This window comes from Colobus angolensis, unplaced genomic scaffold, assembly GCF_000951035.1.
Source record: "Colobus angolensis palliatus isolate OR3802 unplaced genomic scaffold, Cang.pa_1.0 Scaffold207, whole genome shotgun sequence".
NCBI classification, from domain to species: Eukaryota; Metazoa; Chordata; class Mammalia; order Primates; family Cercopithecidae; genus Colobus; species Colobus angolensis.
The window spans coordinates 4,055,980-4,080,004 of NW_012115233.1; the positions used below are offsets into that span (position 1 = coordinate 4,055,980).

At 41.7% G+C, this 24,025-nt stretch overlaps 1 protein-coding gene across 1 annotated transcript in view; it reads left to right on the top strand.

Moving 5' to 3' along the window:
* HSD17B2 (hydroxysteroid (17-beta) dehydrogenase 2) overlaps positions 1 to 20,633 on the top strand; it is a 63,978-nt gene extending 43,345 nt beyond the window's left edge. Inside the window, exons 4-5 of the mRNA XM_011942164.1 lie at positions 13,149 to 13,286; positions 20,184 to 20,633. Of these exons, the coding sequence (XP_011797554.1) occupies positions 13,149 to 13,286; positions 20,184 to 20,545 (500 nt within the window). The 3' untranslated portion in view covers positions 20,546 to 20,633. The remainder of the gene's footprint in view (positions 1 to 13,148; positions 13,287 to 20,183) is intronic.
* Positions 20,634 to 24,025: the final 3,392 nt, after the last annotated feature.

The window sequence follows — 24,025 nt, forward strand, 5'->3', positions numbered from 1 at the left end:
GAAAGAAAGAAAGAAAGAAAGAAAGAAAGAAAACAAACTGGATATCCATATGCAAAAGAATGAAACTAGATCCCTCTCACCATATGAAAAAATCATTTCAAAATGGATTCAATACTTAAATCTAAGACCTCAAACTATGAAACTATTGTACTATAAGAAAACATTAGGGAAACTCTCCAGGACATTGGAATTGGCAAAGTTTCTTGAGTAACACCCAACAAGCACAGGCAAATGAGATCACATCAAGTTAAAAAGCTTCTGCACAGCAAAGGATACAATCAACAAAGTGAAGAGACAACCCACAGAATGGGAGAAAATATTTGCAAATTACCCCTTTGACAAGGACTTAATAATCAGAAAATATAAGGAGCTCAAACAACTCTACAGGGAAAAGTCAAATAATCTCACTTAAAATGTACAAAAGATCTGAACAGGCATTTCTCAAAAGAAGACAAGACATACAAATAGCAAACAAGCATATGAAAAGGTGTTCAATATCATTGATCATCAGAGAAATGCAAATCAAAATTACAATGAGATATGATCTCACCCCAGGAAAAATGACTTTCATCCAAAAGTGAGGCAATAGCAAATGCTGGTAAGGATGTGGAGAAAGAGAACCCTTGTACACTGTTGGTGGGGGTGTAAATTAGTACAACTGCTATGGAGAACAGCGCTAAAAATAGAGCTGCCATATTATCCAGCAATTCCACTGCTAGGTATGTACCCACAAGAAAGGACATCAATATATCAAAAAGATATCTGCACTCCTATGTGTGTTGCAGCACTGTTCACTATAGCCAACATTTGAAAGTCACCTAAATGTCCATCAACAGATGAGTGGATAAAGAAAATGTGGTACATATACACACAATGGAGTCCTATTCAGCCATATAAAAGAATGAGATATTGTCATTTGCAATAACGTGGATGGAACTGGAAGTCATTATATTAAGTGAAATAACATAGTGAGCATAAAGACAAACTTCACATGTTCTCACTTATTTGTGGGAGCTAAATTGAACTCATGGAGATACAGCAGAATGATGGTTACCAGAGGCTGGGAAGAGTAGTAGAGAGAACTAAGGAGGGAGCGGTAGGAATGGTTAATGGGTACAAAAAATAGTTAGAAAGAATGAGTAAGATCTAGTATTTGATAGCACAACAGAGTGACAATAGTCAATAATAATTTAATTGTACATTTAAAAATAACTAAAAGAGTATAACTGGATTGTGTGTAACACAAAGGATAAACGCTTAAGGTGATGGAGACCCCATTTGCCCTGATGTGATTGTTATGCATTGCATACTTGTATCAAAACATCTCATGTAGCCCATAAATATATACACTGACTATGTAACCACAAAATATTAAAAATTAAAGAAACAAAGCTCTGAAACGATCAGTTTTCCTCTGTGTTAGTTTGCTAGGGCTACCATAAGAAAATACAACAGACAGGGTGTCTTAAAAAAACAGAAATTTTTTTCTCATAGTTCTGGAGGCTGGAAGTCCAAGACCAAGTTGTCGGCAGGGTTGGTTTCTCCTGAGCTCTCTCTTCTCGGCTTTCAGATGACCACCTTTTTGTTGTGTCCTCACATGGTCATCTCTCTGTCTGTTGCACTCCTGGTGTCTCTTCCTCTTCTTATAAGAATGGCAGTCATACTGAATTAGGGCCCCACTCCTATGATCCCATTTAACTATAATCATCTTTTTAAAGGTTCTATCTTCAAATACAGTCACGTTCCAAGACACTGGAGGTTAGGACCGCAACATATAAACTTTTCTGTGTGGTGGGGGGAACCATTCAGTCCATAACACTGTAATTGATAAGGAACAGGGGAATTCAGCAGAGAACACAGTAAGGGACTCTCTAGCACTTACTGGAGAGTTTTGTGAAACAATAGAAAAGAGTTTGAACTGGAAAAGAAAAAACTAGAATGTAACGCAAGGATTAGAAAAGTCAAAGTATGTGTAAAAGGCAATATATAACCAACAAATCCACAGAAATTAACATCTAATGTGATGCTGACTTGTTGATATATCTTTGGCAAAATTAATGTAATAGCAATTTGGGAAACGTGCTTATTTGGGAGTTCATTGCTGTTATTTACACTTTGAAGCAAGGTGCATGGAGGCAGAGAGGCAGTCAGTCACTAATAAGGGTTCCAGAAGAAGCACGTGGTTGCCCTGACCCACCAGATTGTCTTGAGTCTGGCACCTCTGTCACCTTCTGAATGACAAGAATTTTGGTGGCATAGATTTATCATGGAACTTTGCACCAGCCAGGAAAAACTGAGCTGGAATTGATGACTCTGTTCCAGTTATTCGTTGCTGCAGAGTAAATAACCGTGAAGAAACTATCTCAGGCTGCTGCGAGTAGGCAGCTGGTCTGGAAGGCAGAATAATGGGTCCTCAGAGACATACACGTCTCAGTGTCTGCAACCTGTGAGCCTGTTACCTCACATGGCAAATGGGACTGTGCACGTGTGATTGAGTGAGGGATCTTGAGATGAGGAGGTTATCCTGGATATTCTGGATGGATCTGATGCAATCACAAGGGTCCTTATAAGAAACAGGCATGAGGGTCAGAGTCAGAGAGAAACTGGAAGATGGTATCCAGCTGGCTTTGAAGATGGAGGAAGGGGCCAGAAACCAAGGAATGCAGGTGGCTTCTAGAAGCTGGAAAAGTTAAGGGAACTAGTTCTCCCCGAGAGCCTCCAGAAGGAGCATGACCCTGCTGACTCCTTGATTTTATCATAAGATAATAAATTTGCAATGTTTAAACTGCTAGGTTTGTAGTAATTTATTATAGCAGCTGTGGGAAAATAATGTGTCTGGTTTGACTTTAAACGAGCTCTGATTTACAACAAATCACATGCACCTAATTACTGATTCCAAACATTTTTCTTTTTTCCCTCAAATTTAAACTTCATTCCTCCCAATCTTATGTAATTCAGGTCTCCATGAACACTTTCTCCTCATTCTTTACACCATGTTGAAGGAACACTTAGCACTTTATCGCATTCCAAAAAGGCAGAGCCAACTCCAGAAAATGCAGATTTTACTGGAGATTCCATATACCACAAAGCACCATTTAATGCAAATTCCCTTTAGATTTTTTTTTTTCCTCCTTCCGAAGGTGTTCAGTTGCCAGCCACCTCACCTGGTTACTTCCCCCTCCCTGTCCTTCCTGGCTCCCAAATCTCCGCGGTTTCTTTCCTTATCTTTCCCTCTCCTTCCTTCCCCCATAACCACACGTTCATATCACATCCACCTACTCTTAGCTGCTCAATAAACTAAACACTTCCATTGGATCTGCCCTCCTTGGAAGGCAAGAGGTGTGCAGAATAGAAGAAAAAATCATTGCAAATCGTGTTTGCTGTTTATTTCTCTGCTCTAGTCCCCTCCTCTCTGGAACTCTCACAAACAAACTGAAGCTGTCCCGCATGAACTTCCCTAACGTTTCCTCGTTCCTTCTGTTGTCATTCATTCTCCTCTTCAGCCTTTCCTCCTTCTTCCTCCCGACTAACTCCTTCTGTCTCCCTGGGCCTTTCATTCTACCCCAGGCTATGTTCTAAGAATGATTCCTCCCCAGACTCTCAATCCTTTTCTCCTTGAGCTGGGCTGGGAGCCAGGAGCGCGGGGCTCTCCTCTCCACTTCCTGGTTGGGTGACACTCCTGGAAAACCCAAGGTCCTATAGCCTCTCTAAGCTCCACTTTTGTCCCCATAAAGGCAATAAGAGTGGATGAATAAGAGGAGGAAATAAGACCACATAGGGGCGTTCTGAGGCTTAAATCAAATAACTCTCATAAAGTTCTTAGCATAGATGCTCATGTGTAGTGTGTCTTCCCTGAAGGCTGTGAGTTATTATTATTTTTATTAATGGACACTGCCCCGGACTTGTTTATTTTTTAATTTTAATTTTAAATTCTGAGGTACATGTATTTTCCATTGCAGCCCTATTCACAATAGCAAAGACATGGAATCAACCCAAATGCCCATCGATGATAGATTAAAGAAAATGTGGTACATATATAGCATGGAATACTATGCAGGCATAAAAAGGAATGAGATCACGTCCTTTGCAGGGACATGGATGGAGCTGGAATCCATTATCCTTAGCAACCTAACGCAGGCACAGAAAACCAAATACCGCATGTCCTCACTTGTAAGTGGGAGCTGAACGGTGAGAGCTTCTTTTACCCTTTTCCCCTGAGCTCCTTCAAAAGCTAGGTGACTCGCAGCCTCTACTTCTCGACAACCTCATTAATCCATTAAAGTTTGGCTCCTTTGTTTTCTGTTAAAGACTGCTCAGTGCCCTGTGCCCACTGGCCACTTCTTACCCTCCTTGCTGTCTCTATCAGGCAGAATTTCTACGCCCTCTCCTGACCTTCTACCTGGTTGTCCAGCCTCAGTGAGAAGTTCCATGTGCCTCTCATTTGGGCAGAGGCAGCCAGAGTTTGAACGTACACATTGCTTAAAAGGATGTTTGTCTGAAAGTTGAAACTCCCAAAACGTTCTCCTCAATAGGGTTCTTTGCAGCTTTTTGAATATGCATATAAGTATAACCACATTTAAAAAATCCATTCATCAGTTGATGGACATTTAGGTTCTTTCCAATTCTGGGCTATTATGAATAATGCTTCTCTGAATATTTTTTGTGCAAGTTTTTGTGTGGACACTGTAAATTTTATGTAAGGGTTAGCTATTATTTCTATCACTTTCTGTGTCCTTGGGAAAGTCACTTAAACTCTCTACACTTTAGTGTTTTCATTTTTTAAAATGAGGTTCCTGAGGATAACACTAGAATCTACCTCCTGTGACAGCTGTGACCATTAAATACCTTTAGAGCTGATGTTAAAACACTCAGAACAGTGCTTGGCATATAGTAGATATCTAATAAATATTAAGAGTTATTATGAAGGATCCACTACATTTCAGGCATTTGTTGAATGCTCTCAGGTATATGACCCCAATAACCTCTGTAATGTTGCTATCCTCATTTTGCAGTTATAAAAACCAAAGCCAGAAGGATTCAGTGACTGGTCTGTAAGCTAGAACTTGAACTTGAACTTGAGTTTCATATTCTGACTCACTAAGCCACCTCCTTCCCTGGTGACTCAGTGTAACCATATGTTACCACCACGTCAAACACAAGGCCAAAGGCTCTCAGATGCTCTTCCCAGTGGTACCTTATTGGCCATTTTTTGCTTTCTACTAGCTCCACTCTTAGATGATTGTTCCAGTCTAACTCCCATTCTTGTGTGGAAATAAAGTCAACATAATCCATGTTTTCTCAATACACTCCTACGGGTGGGAAGTTCCAGGAGTGGGATGGGGAGAAACATTACTTCTTTAAGTTCTTCTCTAAGAAATGCAATCTAGAGTCAACCACGTCCTTCCCTCCGATGTCCTTCCCTCCTACATATTCCATCCCTAAAGAAAGGAACACAAAAGGGAAAGAGTAAGATACATCATGTAGGAATACAGGTAAGAATCTTCTAGGATGCCAGGCAAGCAGAATGAAGACAGACTGCCCAAGTTTTAATCCTGTCTTTACCAATGACAACTGCATGACCTTGGGAACAGTTCTGAACCTCTGAGTTGCAGCCTCCTCATTTTAAGATGAGGATAATAGTATTTGCTTCTTCTGGGGACCATGGAGAGATGAGATGAAATAATGCATGTTTAAGCATCAGCCTTGAGCTTGGCATGCAGTGAATGGCCCAGTAGCATTGGCAACCCAAAAACCATCAACCACGCGGATCTGGGGCAGCAGCTGACAGTCTGTGTGCTTGTAGCTTCTTAATCTGCCAGCTGCTGGTACAACTGCCTCTGACTGTGACACCGAATGACCCTTCATCCTCTGCCCCATCACTTACTAGCTCCTGAGGAGGTGACCCCAACAGGTCACTCCTTCCAGATTTGACCATGTCTACTACAGGAGACTTGTCCCCATTGTAATAACATGTTGATTATCCCTCCCACACAAATATCATAGCTCTTTAACACAAATCCCAGCAAGGCAGTTAGATAAATATTTAACCAAGGATCAGAGGCACGGGAGGCAACTCTGACGGTACAAAGGGCAGTTGGAAAAACTTTTGTTTGAGAGGCCTAAAAGCGCCAGTTTTCCTCTTCAGAAATGTTCGCATAAACACTCGTGTGCAATTGCATGTTATGCTTGAAAACAAGCCCTTCTAAAATGACCCAGGCCTCAGAGATTTTGTGTCATTTTGGCTTAAATCTTGCTCTTTGATTACTAGCTGGGTGACCTGGGTCAGGTCACCTTACTTGTCTCTCTCTGTCTTCAAATGATGGTCATGTAGCACCTGAGTCCAGGGCAATATTTCTCAACCTTGGCACTACTGGCATTTTGGTGGGGAGAATTCTTTCCGTAGGGGGACTGTCCTGTGCATTATGGAGTATTAATGGCATATGTGTCCCTGACCCATTAGACTATAGCAGCACCCACTCCTAGTTGTGACACATCTCCAGATATTTCTCATGATCACTGGGGTGCAAAATCACCCCCAATTGAAAACCTCTGATCTTGGCTGCAGATTTAAATGCACCGCGGGTTCTGAGTGCTTAGCACAGTCACTGGTGTATAGGAAGTACCCCAGTCAAAGGGACCTCTCCACTGAGAGATAGTAATCACAGTTGTCTGCCACATCAAGCTGTTTTTTTGTTGTTCTTTTTTTAGTTTTCATATTTTTATTTTTTTAACCTAGTATTAGAGGAAGTGGGAAACAACTCTAATGGTACAAAGGACAGTTGGAAAATTGTTCTGTCTGAGGCCCAAAACCTTTTTCAGGCCCTCATGCTATGCTTGAATAAGAAGAGTTGAAAATAAAGCCCTCTGAAACAGATCTCCCTCTGTTGCCCAGGCTGGAGTGCAGTGGCATGATTGTAGCTTATATAACCTTGAACTCTTGGGCTCAAGCAATAATCCCACTTCACTTTCCTGAGTAGCTGGGAATACAGGCATGTGCCATCACATCTGCTTATTTATTTTGCCATGGGGTCTCACTGTGTTGCCTAGGATGGTCTTGAACTCCTGGCTTCAAACAATCCTCTTGTCTTGGCCTCCCATTGTGTTGGGATCATAGGCATGAGCTACTGAGTCCAGCCCAAGCTGTTTAAAATATATCAAAATTACTTTACACCAAAGCAAGCAATCTTAGAGATTCTTACAAGTCTACAAATTAAAGGATCTAATGGAGTTCACAGTTTCAGCCTTCAGTTCTGTCTCAGTCCAGACTGTGGGATAATTCCTGGACTTTTCCTTGCTAAGCGAGCTGCCTTAAAAGAATCATTTGGCAAGTCATTCAGCCAGTCCCTCAGTTGCTCAGTGGCAAAACAGGAAGCCAAGGCTGAGATTTTCTTCCCTGACACTCTGCAGAGCGCTTGTGGGACAAGGGGGAAGGTGGGTAGAGCAAGACTGAGTGAACTTCCTTGTGCTGGGTTGTGTGAGAGATTTACATGCCTACATGTAAATTGAACCCTGCAAGAACTGCCAATATTAGACCATGTCTTACCTATGAAATGACAGTATTGTATGGTTTAACCTCAAAGATCCAATCTTGCCATTAATGTTTAAAATGACATAAGATGAAATAAATATAGGTGTCCAAGATGTCCATTCTAACATCCACAGAATGCAGATATTAATTAATTTTCTAGATCAAGCACTCTGTAACCCAAGTTTGTATAGCTGGTAAGTGATAAACTCAGGATTTGAACCAGGGTCTGTTTTACTCCAAGTACTATGTGCTTTCTACTTTTCCAGGCTGTTAAGCAAGAACATGTAAGATAAGCAGGGGCATAAAATACAAACCCTAACTCTGGTCTGTTTAAATGGTAATTAGGAAGTGATGGCAATTTAGGGCTATCTCTTACTCCGTTGCTTCTCAACACTGACATATGTGGGCATCACTTGGAGATCTTGCTGAAAGGTAGAATCTGACTGGATTGGTCTGGGTGGGGCCTAACATTCTGCAAATCTATAACTAGTTCCTGAGTGATGTTGTTGGTACTAATCCCCAGACCACATTTTCAAGCTTTAGCTGCATCAGAATCACCAGAGGCCTTCTAAATACACAATGGCTGGAAATCAAACCTCATTAAGATAACATACCTCCTAAGATGGCCGTAATGAAAAACCACCATAATATAACATACACCCTAAGATGGCTATAATAATAATAATAAAACACAGAAAAAAACACATGTTGGTGAGAATGTGGAGAAACTGGAACCCTCTTATACTACTGGTAGAAATATAAAATGGTTCAGTGCATGTGGAAAACATTTGGCAGTTCCTCAGTAAGTTAAACTTAGAATTACTGTGTGACCTAGCAATTCTACTCCTAGGTATATATGTAAGAGATAGAAAACAGGTGTTCAAACAAAAACTTGTACATAGATGGGCACAGCAACATTATTCGTAATAGCCAAAGGTATAAACAATTCAAGTAGACATAAATGGGTCACTGGATAAATAAAATGTGGCATATCCATATAAACGAATAGTTTTCAGCTTTACAAAGAGTGAAGTACTGATACATGCTACAACATGAATGAACCTTGAAAACATGATGCTAAGTACACATACGGTGGGGAGAGACAGGGTCTCCACAATTCTTTTGTAAGCTTCAGAATGGTAACTTCAAATCCCTTATTTTTAGCCCACTGTCAACAATATACCACAATGTAAAGGAAAGAAAATGACCACCAGAATAATCAACAAAATGAATGCTGAATTTATTCCCTTGCCAGGTAAGGGAACACAGCCCAGGGAACAAATTGACTGAATAGTTCACAGAGGCATGTGGGGGAATATGACTTAGAAGAGGGGGATGATTTTCATGCCTATGCTAAATAAGGATAGAAAGTATGCAGTCTAGGTCTAGGAAGAGTGGAAAGAGTCCATAGTTCTGTACCTTATTGGTTAAGACAGGTCCTGTTGTTGACTACATATGTTAGTCTGCTCAGACTGCCACAATAAAATATCATGAATCGTGTGGCCTAAAGGACATAAATTTATTTTCTCACAGTTATGCAGTTTAGAAGTACCAGATCAAAATGCCAGCATGGTTGGTTTTCTGGTGAGGGCTTTATTCCTGGTTTACAGACAGCTACCTTCTTGCTGTGTCCTCACATAACCCTTCCTTGGTGCATGTTCAAGGAGAGAGTGTGAAGTGTCTGGTGTCTCTTCTTACAAGCACACTAATTCTGTTGGATCAGGGGCCTCATCTTTCTGATCTCATTTAACTTTACTTTTTTAGAGTCCTCATTTCCAAATACAGCTATCCTGAGGATTAGGGCTTTGAGATAGGAATTTTTTGGAAACACAAACATTAAGTGAATAACAAGGGGTGTTCTCTTAAGTTACCTAATATTAGGTTATTCCAAGTGTCTGAGTAATGCAAGAGGAATAAGTTACATAGATCTGCTATACAACATTGTGCCAATAGTTAACAATGCTGTATTTCACACTTAAAAAAATTGTTACGAAGGTAGAACTCATATTAAGTGTTTTTACCTTGATAAAATTAAAAGTTAAATTAAAAAATTAAAGGCTGTAACTGGACAGACAATGAAGGGGTATGTAAGGTCAGAAAGCCTTGAGGCACAGTGGCTCTTAATCAGCAACCTTGGACACCTATATTTATCTCATCTTACATCATCTTAAGCATTAACAGCAAGATTGGATCTATGAGGTTGAACCATATAATACTACCATTTCATAGGTAAGACATGGTCTAATATTGGCAGTTCTTGCAGCATTCAAAATAATGCAAAAGATAAATGAGTCTTAAATGTTTGATTCAAAGCATACTTTTTATTTAGATTGTTAATGTGGTATATGATCTACTCTCAAACTTCGTATGTCATAGTCATTGTCTTAGTCTGTTTTGTGTTGCTATAACAGGATACAACAGACTGGGTAATTTATAATGATCAGAAATTGATTGGCTCTTGGTTCTACAGGCTGGGAAGTCCAAGATCAAAGGGGTGGCATCTCATGAGGGTCTTTTGCTATGTTGTTCCACAGCAAAAGGTAGAAGGGCAAGAGAGAATGAGAAAGAGAAAGAGAGTGAAAGGGGGCCAAACTCCCCCTTTTATGATGAACCCACTCTCAAGATAATGGCATTAATCCATTCACCCCATCCTCAAGGCCTAATCACCTCTTGGTACACCCCACCTCCTAACACTGGGGAGGTGTTGCATTGGGGATTAAGTTTCAATGTACACTTTTGGAGGGACACATTCAAACCACAGCACTTATCCATAAGGCAGTGCATTATCACAAAAGCTCATGTGCACAAATATGTGACAAAACCCTAATGTAATAGTTCAAGATGTAATATTCAAAAGATTGCTTGAATAAGTATTAAGTGTAGATTCTGATTCAGTGGGTCCAGGGTGGCTCTTAGTAATCTACATAATAAACAACAGCTGCTGGAGATTCTGAAGCAGGTGCACTTATTACTCTAAGACACCGTGAACATATGGAGCCTTTTGGGCTATTAAGATATTATTTTGAAAAGCCTGAGTAGCACTAATACTAGGAAGCCCTTATATGGAGCTTACTTTGTGCCAGGCACTATTCTAATATATTATTAATTTAACTTTCACAACGATCCTATGATGCTTGTACTATCACTACTCTTAATTTGCAAATAAAAAGGCAGAGGCCAAATATAAAGTGACTCTCCTGATAACAGGTGGCTAATCAATGGTCAAGCTAGGATTTGAATGCAGTCGGTGTTGGCTCCTCTGCTCACCTGTTTGCCTTCTATCTGACCAACCTTCATCATCTGTAAAGGTCGTGGAGAAGTGAGAACTCTGGCTAACCCCATAAACTGGGGTTGCCACACAGCCCACACTGTGACTTTGAACAAGTTGCTTTAACTTCTTTGGCCTCTCTTACTAGTAATAGATAGGAGTTGGATTTCAAACACTAAGATTTCATGAAATTATAAATCACTTACATAAAAATCCGCTGGCCATCTGTGGCAAGATTAACCAGTTTAATGAGACCCTGCTTGATGCCAGACATTGTGTTAAAATTATATCAGTTAAGCCTTGGGACCTTTTGTTTTAAGGGACAGGGCCAAACTCCAACTTAGCTTAAACCAAAAATGGAAGAGGAGTTTACTAGCTCGCCAATTGTCTGAGAGACAACAAATTACTAGCTCATCAATTGTCTGAGAGAGATTATAAATAAGCTCAATGGTATCTCTTCTTAAAAGGGCACTAATCCCTCTCATCACGAGGGCTCCACCCTCAGGACTTAATTACCTTCCAAAGGCCCCATCTCCAAATACCACCACACTAGGAGTTTGGGCTTCAAAATATGAGTTTTGATGGGGGTGGGCACAACGTTCATAGCACCCCCACCTTTCAGGTCACCACTGATCTGTTTTACTAGAGATTAATTTGCATTTCCTAGAACTTTACATGAAGGGAATTATACCAAAGAATACACACCCTTTTTGTTTGGCTCTCTGACTGTCCATAATTGTTTTGAGACATCCATGTTGTTACATGTATCAAGCTCATTTCCTTCGATGGCTAAGTTGTGTTCCATTATATGGCTGGACCACAGTTTGCTTGTCTATTCACCCAGCGGATGCTTCTTTGACTTGGGAAATCTTTGCCAAGACTGGGAGCCCTGTTGTTATGGGTCTAGTCTTCCTATGAGACATCATGAGGCACTGTGAGCTCTCACTGTCTTTGCTCCTTCATAACTTCAGTGTCTTCCTGCTGAAGACCACCAGGAATGCACCTCAATTCCTAGTCTAGGGCTGCTGTCACAAATCACCACAAACGGAGTGGCTTAAAACATCAGAAATTTATTCTTTTGTAGTTCTGGAGGCCAGGTGTCTAAACCAAGTGTTAGCAGGGCTGTGCTCCTTCTTGAGAGTCTGGGAAAGAATCTATCCTTGCCTGTTTCAGCTACTGGTGGCCCTAGATGTGCCTTGGCTTGTGCGACACAACCCCAATCTCTGCTTCCATCTTCACATGGCCTTCTCCTTTGTGTCTTCTCTTTTTCTGTCTCTGATAAGGACATGCATCATTAATGAGATTTAGGGCCCATCATAGTCCAGGATGGTCTTTTGTAGAGATCCTTGCCTCAATGACATCTGCAGAGACTCTTATTCCAAGTAGATCACTCCCTTTCCTGGCTTCCTTTGATCTTGCCTTCCATTACTTCCTTATAGCTGGTCCAGTGACAAACTCAGTTTAAGGCTCAATCTCACCAACTTCTGAGCTAAATACGATTTAGGTGGGATACAGAGCATCTGCTCTAGCCCTAGAATAAGTCCTTTCTCACACTCTCTTACAGAGATGCCCCACCATTCCCCATGATGCACATTATTCCTCATTGCAACAAGTATTGAGCCCAACCGGTTCAATTATAGGTGTTGTAGTAGGTTGAATAGTGGACTCTCCTCCCCTGAAAAAGATATGTTTACCAGGAACCTCAGAAGGTAGGTTGGTCAGGCTAGAAGATCAGGGCCTGGTCAGTAGATGCTCTTCATCTTACCTAAATTACTTTTTTTTTTTTGAGACGGAGTTTCACTCTGTCACCAGGCTGGAGTGCAGTGGCGTGATCCCAGCTCACTGTAACCTCTGCCCTCTGGGGTCCAAGTGATTCTTATGTCTCAGTCTCATGAGTAGCTGGGATTACAGGTATGCATCACCACACCCGGCAAATTTTTGTATTTTTAGTAGAGACGGAGCTTCACCATGTCCGCTGGGTTGGTCTCGAACTCCTGACCTCAGGGGATCCACCCACTTCGGCTTCCCACAGTGTTGGGATTACAGGCGTGAGCCACCGCAGCCAGCCCTAAATTACATTTTGCTTAGGAGTTGGGCAAGACTGAGCCTTCAACTTGGTTTGTCATCCTACCAGCTGCAATAGGGGAGCCAAGGAGGGCAGAAGCAAATGAAGCTACTCTGTGGGAATGAGCAAGAACATTGCTCACCTGGGCTCAGGGGCCTTTGTCTGCCTTTGTCTGCCCGAGTCACTGATACCAGTTCCTGGCATACAGTAGATGCCGATTAAATATTTACTGGATGAACAAATGAACATATCTAACTTTACTTCTTTTTCTCCCTTTATTCCCATAGGAGGGGCCCCAATGGCAAAGCTGGCATCTTATGGCTCATCAAAGGCGGCTGTGACCATGTTCTCATCAGTTATGAGAATCGAGCTTTCCAAGTGGGGAATTAAAGTTGTTTCCATCCAACCTGGAGGCTTCCGAACAAGTAGGTTTCTGAGCCCAAGAACCTGTGATGTTCATTCTGAAAGAAACCCTGAAGGTCCTCTTGGTCTGACAGAGCACACATTGAACCCCTCAGTGTTGTCAAAGATGAGCACAGCCAGACATCAGTGAAAGTGGTGAAAACAGGTTTGATTCAGTAACTGCTGACTGTAGGGAAAAGAGCTAAGCTCCATTTTGATTTGTGCAAAGGTGTTTTAAATATTTTAAAAGGAGAATGAGGGAGAGGGGAAAGTGGGGCTCAGTAAGTCAGATTAGTGAAAAAGCATAAGGGTCCATCAGTGTCCATGCAGAGGGGCCAGCTTGGCAATAAAAGAAGTCCAGATTCTGTCTTCCCACAGAGACTGAGAAACAGAGGTCTGATCCTTCTGCATGATTCAATTCCAAAGGAATGGCTCTCAGATCCTGGAGAGAAATGCTTCTGCATTGCAAGAGCTATATATTCACAATTTAAAGTTCTTTTTTAGTAAGTATTTCAGGAAAGGGAAGTCAGGGACCTCTCAGGGATGTGTTGGCTAGAACAAATAGTAAAATTTTCTGGCAAGGCTGAGCCTTCTTAGGCAGGCATTTTAGTGAGGGACTGGTGTCATCCAAGGGACAGGGCCTTATACTGTTAGAAACTGCGCTGGAGTTTGGTTAAGTCTCTTAGTGCAAGGGGTTGGGATGGGGTTGTCATGTGTACAGAGTTCTCCAGCTCTCAGGGTCCACCCAGCAGGACTTGGGATGGGTGGGCCTCTTCTAAGTGTCAGGCTCTCCATGTATGGCTTCACCCCTGCTTCCTTTCACAAAGGAAATGCATTGGCTCATAAGTCATCAGCAAGCAGAGGCCACACTGGGTTAGAACCCTGGTCCCCTGGTGCCTGCTCTGAGCAGGTCCCTTCTAGGACACACACTCTCTTCCTCGTTGGTAGAGTTGTATTTGGTCTTTGGGAACGCAGCTCAAAAATGATCCCTAACTGACTCTCACCAATTTTGATTATTTTCATTGCCCCACCCAAACCTGTTTTACAATATATAATCCATTAGTTTCATACGAGATTTCTTTATTTAGCTTGAGCGCTTATTTTCATCTAAAAGTTTGAGCAATACCTGGAGTAACATTTATTAGTCTTTTGTTTCCATTGGCCAAGAAGGTTTCCTTCCCCAGCTTCTTTATATTTCAGAAACAATATTTTTCTCCTTCCCTCTAAAGAATATGACCCACCTCCCTCCACTCCAAGCAGAGATGGCCATTCTCTCCACTCACCTCCCTGCATATCTGAACTCTGGGCAGAGGCAGCCTACCCCAAGGCTCAGTCTTTAGTTACGGGCCATCAAACATTTCATTGATGATTCAAGTGAAGATATAAAAAGTATCTCTAATAAAAGACCACAGGCTGGAAGGTATTGCTAAACACACTAAAGAACAAACCCTAAAGGTTTGAATGTTATCCCAAATCCAAAAGATAAAATCTATACAGAAACATTGAAATCTTGGCTTGAAACACGTGGTAGCTGAGAACCTCCTAAGGTTGTAGAGGGGGTACAAGACTCAGAGAAAGGGACAGAGACCCAGAGAAAGGGAAATGGGTCACCAGGATGAGAGGCAGGACTGGAGCGATAAAAATGCAGAGAAGATGAAGTCTTGAGAGGGGTTACCCACTTGGGGACTCCCTGGGTGGGGAGGAGAATTGAGGAGAGGTGATAGAGAAGAGATATGGGTCAGAGGTGAAGCCAAATGTCCTGGTTGGACTGAGAGACTGGGTTACAGAGAGAGGAAAGCTGGTTGAGAGCTGGTGGAAGAGGGAAACAGTGAATTTGATTTTGAATCTGGCAGGAGGATTGAGGGTTTGGTGACACAGCCCAAAGAGAATTCCAACACACAGATGTAAAATTCCGTTTAGACAAGAGAGCAATCCTGCAGTTAAGTTATGATTTTGGAGATTCAATATAATTGCTATGTATAGTAGTTCTGGAGAGCTGTTCTTACCAGGCACTGGGATACCCACTTACCATACATTCTTTACTGATATTGATCTTATATTTTAAAATCGAGAAATACATAAACAGAAAAAAGCATTATACACACATGGTTCAACAAATTATTATAAACACTCTTGTACTTAACACCCAGATAAAAAAATAAAACATTACCAACACCCAGAAGCCCCTACATGATCCTCTACCATCACAGCCCTCTCCAACCACCCAATAGGTAATCGCCTCTTACTCTTTGTAATGATCATTGATTTGCTTTTCTTTGTAGAGTTATATCCATCCCAGTCAATAGCATTTGACTTTAACTGCTTTTGCGCTTTGAATGGAATCAATATGTATGTATCCTTTTGTGTCTGGCTTCCTTCACTAAACATTCTCATTTGACAATTTATCTCCACTGTGTGTAGCTGTAGTCCACTCATTTCATTGCTGTGTAGTATTCTGTGAATATGCCACGATTTTCTACTGTTGATGGCATGTTTGTGCCCCTTCTAGTTTGAACAAGTATGAACAATGCAGCTATGAACTTTCTGGTACATGTACTTTGTTTTTTTGTGTGCTTGAATTGTTCCTATGACACATGCTCCAGAGTGAAATTGTTACCGGAAAGGGCTCCTGATCCAGATCCCAAGAAAGGGTTTTTGGATCTTGCATGAGAAAGAATTTGGGGTGAGTTCACAGAGTAAAGTGAAAGCAAGTTTATCAAGAAAGTAAAGGAACAAAAGAATGCCTATTTCTTAGGTACAGCAGCAGCATTGACTGCTTGACTGAGTATACTTATAGTTATTTCTTCATTATATTTTAGACAAGGGGAGAATTATTCGTGTGTTTTCTGGGAAAGTGGAAGGGATGACCAGGAACTGTGGGTTCCTCCCCCTTTTAGACCATACAGAGCAACTTCTGGACATTGCCATGGCATTTATAAACTGTCATGGCGCTGGTGAGAGTGTCTTTTAGCATGGTAATGCATTATAAGTAGCATATAATGAGCAGTGAGGATGACCAGAGGTCACTTTTGTCACCGTCTTGATTTTGGTCGGTTTTGGTTGGCTGCTTTACCACATCCTGTTTTATCAGCAGGGTTATTATGACTTGTATCTTGTGATACCAATCCTGCCAACCTCCTAGCTAATCCTGTGATTAAGAATGCCTAACCTCCAGGGAAGGCAGCCCAGCGGGTCTCATTCTCATCTTATCCAGCCCCTATTCAAGATGGAGTTACTCTGGTTCAAATGCCTCTGAAAGAATGACCAGATCACAGTTTTCCTGGCTTCAGCTTTACTGAATCATACCAACCTGTTTTCTAAAATATTGCTCCAATTTATACCTCCACGCTTTCTATGTATACTCCAATCACCACAACTTTGAGGAGCAGGTTTCATTGACATTATTCTCCTGGTGATGGTGCTGAGCTGGGGTGGATAACATGCCCTAGGGTGGGGATCTGGTACCCCACATACACCGTGATCGTGGGAAATTTGAGATCAGATCCCAAGATGCAGTGCCTGGGTTCTTCCTTTTAAATCAGGCTGCCCCCAGTTTAAAGTTATTTGATGAGCTCTCTGAAGGCAAGAAGCCAAAGAGCAGAAGGCAGAGAACTCATGTTTGGAGAATGAAACTTCATACTTATACTTATTTGAAGGTGGGGGCAAGAAAAAGAATCTTTAGGGACACAGACAAGGAGCTTCTGAAGACATTCTAAGAGACATTCCAGATTTTTTTGGTGCCCTGAAATAAGATAGCTAAATCATACTGCATGCTAGATTAGCAGATTTTAAGTGCTTTATGTGCATTATCTCCCTTAATCCTCACCTATGAAGTAGGCATCATAATATCCCCATCTTGCAGTGAGAAAATGGAGACTCAGAGAAGTTAAGGAAGTCCCAAAGCCATAGAGCTGATGGGAGGCAGAGATGGGATTTTGATACAGGTCATATCAGTAACTTCATTGTATGTAGCACCAAAGTGGCATGGGATGGATGGGTAGGGCGAGTGTGTCAAAAGTGGGAGATGATGATGGACTGATGGCAAAAGACTGATGGCTTTGTCACTCTCAAAGAGAGCTTTGGGGACTCTGGATAGGGTACCCACAAGAGTGGCCAGAAAGTCCATGAGATGTTTAGCGAAGGAGGAGGTGGAAAGGAAAAGGAACCCCCAGTCTATGAAGACAGGGACGGGGAGAGGTAGCAGGAGGAATACTAGCTCACGAAAACATGTTTTTCAGGACCTAAACGCCTCCAGAGTCATTGTCAGGATAATCGTTTCTTTAAGCACAGTGTGTGCCTTCCTGAAAAGAAAGGAGCAATTGAAACTCCGTTTGCATTTCCATGAGTATAACTGGATTTTACTGGCCCACATTTCCAAGTAAGCACCTCTCCTTCTCCGCAGTCCTGATATCCAAGAGTCACCCAAGCTAGCAAGGGTTCATCCCCACAGCTATCTGAGCAACCAAGCACTTTGCAGGAGCGAGCGTGGGAGACTGCAGTCTTTTTGGAAAGTAATCTGGCAGTAGCTATTAAAATTCAAAATGAACGTGCCTTTGACCAGGCTGTACTCTGAGGACTCTTGCTTACAGAAGTAAAGCCAAAGTACAAACGAATAGGTCGTGAAAGTCTATTTACTGCGGCAGCGCTTGCAATGCTGAAACCTATAGGAACAACTGGAAGGTCGTTGGATAGGGAAGTGGTTGGCTAAAAGCTGTTCAATGGGAAATTCTGTTGCTCTGGTTTAATCTATAGACATTGACAAGAAGGGAGGTCTGTGATTTATTACTAAGTCAAAACAAATTCATGGAAAATATAAATACTATAGTATGATCCTTTTTGTTATTGTTATTTCTTGGTTTAAAAAAAAAATCAAATTCTTCTACGTGTATGTACGTTTGTATGAACAAGGAAGGAATGTAGAAGTGCACACAAAACTGTTAGTTACCGTAGAGGAGATTAATTTTTAAAATACGCACATCTCCTTATTATTCACTTTATATAATGAGGAGGCAGAGCTGCTACATTTTAAAGTAAATAAATTCTTTAATTTTATATAATAAGCAGGTATTGCCTTTATTTAAAATATATATTTATACTTAATCATATGTAATTTGTATATTAAAATTTAAATATATGTGTAAATTATATTAAAATTACATTTCACATATTTTTAAAAACATCAATGAAAAATATATCTACTAAATAGATTAAATTTTTAAAATCCTGTATTTTATTTATTTGTTTATTTATTTTGAGACGGAGTCTCATTCTGTCACCCAGGCTGGAGTGCAGTGGTATGATCTCAGCTCACTGTAACCTCTGCCTCCTGGGTTCAAGCAATTCTCCCTGCTTCAGCCTCCCAAGTAGCTGGGATTCCAGGTACCCACCACAACACCCAGCTAATTTTTGTATTTTTTAGTAGAGACAGGGTTTCACTGTGTTGGCTAGGCTGGTCTTGAACTCCTGACCTCAGGTGATCCACCTACCTGGGCCTCCCAAAGTGCTGGGATTGCAGGCATGAGCCACCATGCCCAGCCTAAAATCCTGCATTTAATTTTAAATATAAAGGTAGACATTACTTCTATATTAAAAAATTATATGTATATATGTTTATATGAGTGTATATATACTATATCATATACAGTATATATTATATTGTAGACATTACATGATATATTATACATGTAATAGTCACCAAAAGACATGAGTGTTTGTGGCAGCAGCATTTGTAAAGGCCCAGTTGAAAACAAGCACAGTGTCTATCACAGTATAGCGGATAAATAATTCGTGGCATTTTGATGCAATGGAATACTATGCTGAAAGGAGAATCAACACACATAACATAATGTTGAATAAAGAAGCTGATGCTAAACAATGAGTACTATTCATATGATTCAATTTATATAATGTTCAAAACCAGCCAAAATGAATCTATCCTGTTAATCAGGAAAATGGTTACTGAGAAGTGGGCTGAGAGGAGAGACTTTCAGGGCTGGTCCTGTTCTGTTTTTTTTCCCCCTTTTTCTTTTCTTAAAATTGGAGTGTAGCTCCGTTGCCCAGGCTGGAGTGCAGTGGTGCAGTCATATAATGGCTCACTGCATCCTCCAACTTGTAGGCTCAAGGGTCCTCCTGCCTCAGTCTCTCGAATAGCTGGTACTACAAGTGAGCACCATTGTGCCCAGCTAAATTTCTGTGTATATGTCCATGTCTATGTATATGTGTGTGTGTGTATATATATATATATTTTAGAGATGGGATCTCGCTGTTGCCCAGGCTGATCTTGAACTACTAGGCTCAAGTGATTCCCCTTCCTGGGCCTCCCAAAGTGCTGAGATTACAGATATGAGTCACTGTGCCCAGCCCTGTTTTGTTCTTGATCTGTTTGCTGGTCACATGGGCTACCAGTTTGGAAAAATCCAATCATGTGTGCATTTTTCTGTATGTAGGTTTAGAAGTGATAATAAATGCCATTATAAAGCACACATTTTAAAAGGTATTTGCAGGCCCGGCATGGTGGCTCACACCTGAAATTCAAGCACTTTGAGAGACTGAGGTGGGCAGATCACTTGAGGTCAGGAGTTCAAGACCAGCCTAGCCAACATGGCAAAACCCCATCTCTACTAAAAATACAAAAATTAGCCGGGCATGGTGGTGGATGCCTGTAATCCCAGCTACTCGGGAGGCTGAGGCAGGAGAATCGCTTCAACTCTGGAGGCAGAGGTTGCAGTGGGTTGAGATCACACCACTGCACTCCAGCCTGAGTGACAGAGCAAGACTCTGTCTCACAAAAATAAATAAATAAATAAATAAATAAATAAATGGCATTTGCAAAGGCCCATCCTTCCCAACAGAGATGAGCGCCTGCTCCCTGACTTCTTTGGCCTTCCCAGGATCTGACTCTTCCTTTCCTTTCGCCCCAGGTATCGCAGGCACGAGTGACAAGTGGGAAAAGCTGGAGAAGGACATTCTGGACCACCTACCCGCTGAGGTTCAGGAAGACTACGGCCAGGACTACATCTTATCGCAGAGGAATTTCCTCCTATTCATCAACTCGAAGGCCAGCACGGACTTCTCTCCAGTGCTGCGGGACATCCAGCATGCTATCTCGGCGAAGAGCCCCTTTGCCTATTACACACCAGGGAAAGGCGCTTACTTGTGGCTCTGTCTTGCTTTCTATTTGCCTATTGGCGTATATAATTACTTGATTGAAAGAAATTTTGGCAAAGACGAGCCCATGCCCAGAGCGCTAAGCATGCCTAACTATAAGAGGAAGGCCACCTAGGCAATGGAAGACCTCAAAGAAGTGGGAATGTCATAGTCTTGAAATGAAAGGGAAACTGGGTTTCTCATTAAAGTTGTTTCCTACTCTGCATTCTCTGTGAAATTCATTGATTGAATAGTACTTTGTAGTGAGAAGGCTGCAGAGTAGCAACAGCCTCATGGAGAATGTTAATTGAGCTCCTACTATGCACCAGATACATTGCAGATATTCTTTCATCTAGTTCACATCAGAGAATTGAGGTGGGTATCTTTGCCCCTACTTAATATAATCGGAGAGATTTCTTGTCACACGCTAGCAAAAGGCAGGGCCAGAATTCAAATCCTGGGTTGAACTCCACTGCCTGCCAAGAGAAGAAGAAGAGACAGACAGAGATGAGGGGAAAGAGAGAGGGAAGGGAAGGAGGAGGCAGAAATGGCAAGGGCAACAGTCTAATGGATCCTCCAAGTCTTCCTGACTGTGCATTGATATTCTGTAACTACTACACCCAAGGTATTGGATTCACGGTAAATCATCAGGCCTTTGTTCTCTTCCTTCCTCTTTTTTTCCTCTACCAGGAACTCTGGAGACAATAGGATAAGGTCTTCCATCTCAAACAGAACCCAGGAGACCTCTTGGCAGATCTAGGGAATGTGGCTGACTGGTTTAGGGCCCATAGTAACCATCACTGTTACCCCCATCTGAGCATACTGGGATGGAAAAGTCAATATCATTACCTGGAAGAGCTTAGTGGAAGGGAGCAATGTCAGATAATTATAGAGGTATGGCCAAAGTCAGTTTGGTGTGGCAAAAGGGGAGGAGTTGCCGAGCAGAGGGTGCATAAAGGGAACCAGAATACCTTGCTCATTGCAAACCTCTCTGTTCCATTTCCTTTCTAGAATGTGGAGACTCTTTTTCTGTTTTCCTTGGCGATTTCTTGAGAGTATATACCATGACACTGCTCTGCAATTTTCTCTCAGAGAAAATAGCCATATAGCAAGATAAATACTTATAAAATACTAACACGATATGTTTTTAATGGCTAGTCATAGTGACAGCCCAGTGGCTCTCCACCATTCTTTCAGAGCAGAATGGAAAGAAAAAAAATCAGTCTAAATGTTGATTTCCCTAATAGGCACTTTCTGGGGATAAGTGTTGTTGAAGCCAACACTTCTATTTGCATGCTTCCAGCACTGTTGAGAGAACAAGTGATTTGTTTAGCTTATAGTCCAAAGTTTGGAAGAGCACTGGGGATGGCACGCTTCCCTGAAAGCCAACAGTTCTCAAAGAGCGATCCCTGGACCTGAATCATTAGCATCACCTGAAACTATTAGAAATGCAGATTCTCAGGAGCCACCCCAATTCTGTATTATATTCCTATGGCTGCTATAACAAATTACCACGTATGTAGCAGCTTAATACAGCATAAAGGCATGACCTTACAGTTTTGGAGGTCAGAATTCTGAAATGGGTCTTACATCTTTTACTATTTCTGATGGTGTCTACGGTTCAACATTTTTTATTGCCACAGGCTTCCACGGACTCCATGTCATTATCGGATCAACATTCCTCATTATCTGCCTTATTCGCCAATTATTACATCACTTTACATCCAACCACCATTTCGGCTTTGAAGCCGCCGCCTGATATTGACACTTTGTAGATGTAGTCTGATTGTTCCTATATATTTCTATCTACAGATGAGGATCCTATTCTTTTAGTATAATCAGTACAGTTGACTTCCAATCAACTAGTTTCGATAACATTCGAAAAAGAATAATTAACCTATTACTAGCTTTAGCAACTAACACCCTACTAGCCCTATTACCTCCATGAAGTAGGTGCTATTCTCATCACAATTTTTAGATAACACAACAGACTTAGAAAGTTAACTTGTCCAAAGTCACACACCTAGGATATAGTGGAGTTGAGCAAAATTTTTAATCTGAACTTGTTCATCTTCAATTTTTAAAAAGTAGCAATTATGCAGTGGTTAAAATCAAGTGTTCAGCAGACCTGTGTTCATTCTGGAGACTCCAGGGAAGACTCCCTCTGTTGCCTTTTCCAGCATCCAAAGGCCTGCATTCCTTTGCTTATGGCAGCACCACTCCAATCTCCTCTTCCATTGTCACATCTTTTCTGATAGACTCTCCTGCCTTCTGCTCATAAGGCCCTCCTGATTATATTGCGCCTACCCAGATAGTCCAGTGGAATCTCCCAAAGTCAAGATCTTCAATTTAATCACAACTGCAAAGTCCTTTTTGCCACATAAGATAATGTATTCACAGGCTTTGAGGATTCGTGCAACATTATCATTGTTAAGAACTGTATTAGTCCATTTTTGCACTGCTATAAAGAAATACCTGAGACCAGATAACTTACAAAGAAAAGAGGTTTCATTGGCTCACAGTTCCACAGGCTGTACAGGAAGCATGGATAGGGAGGCCTCAGGAAACGTACAATTATGCAGAAGGTGAAGGAGAAGCAGGCACATATTCACATGGCCAGAGCAGGAGGAAGAGAGAGTGGTGGGGAGGTACTACACACTTTTAAACAACCAGATTTCACAGTAACTCACTCACTATCACTAGAACAGCACCAAAGGGGACATCCACCCCCATAATCCAATCACCTTCCACCAGGCCCCACCTCCAACATTGGACATTACAATTTGACATAAAATTTGGGTGGGGACATAGGCCCCAATCATATCAAAGACCATTGTCCTACCGACCACAGCTACTGAATCAGAAACAGGGTTGGAGCCAGCAACCTGTGTTGCAAGGAGCTCTCCAGGTGATGCACACCCCCATTTGAGAACCACTCCTCCAAGTTGTGGAGTAAGCAGGCTGTGGGGTATGTGGTCAGGCTACAGAAGAAGTGGGGAAGACTCTTTGAAGATAGTGAGAGACATCAAGAGAGCTGAGATGACAGTGTGGGATCTATTCTCTTCTGCAGCTTCCCAAGGGTTGAAAACTCTGTGAGCCATCAGGAGAAGGTGCTGAATAGGCACTCCCATGGGTCTGAGAACCCCAGATCAGAGAAGCTCATATTGGGTTCCCTGAAGAAGGGCTTCCACATGATTTTGGGGTTACCTGGGAGCAAAATAAACCACAAGGTGTTCTATTTAGCCAGAGAAAGATTGACAACCTCTCATGCCACCCCCATTGTCAGAGTCCATTTGGGCTGCTGTAAAAAAATACGATAGACAGGACAGCTTCTACACAATAGAGATTTATTTCTCACCGTTCTCAGGGAGTCCAAGATCAAGATGCTGGCAGATTTGGTGTCTGGTAAGGGCCTGCTTCCTGGTTCATAGACTTTCATCTTCTTGTATCCTCAGATGATGGAACAGGTGAAGGATCTCTCTGGGATCTCTTTGATAAGGGCACTAATCCCATTCATGAAAGCAGAACCTCCCAAAGGGCCCACCTCTTAAGGGGATTAGTATTTATTTATTTATTTATTATACTTTAACTTCTAGGGTACATGTGCACAACGTGC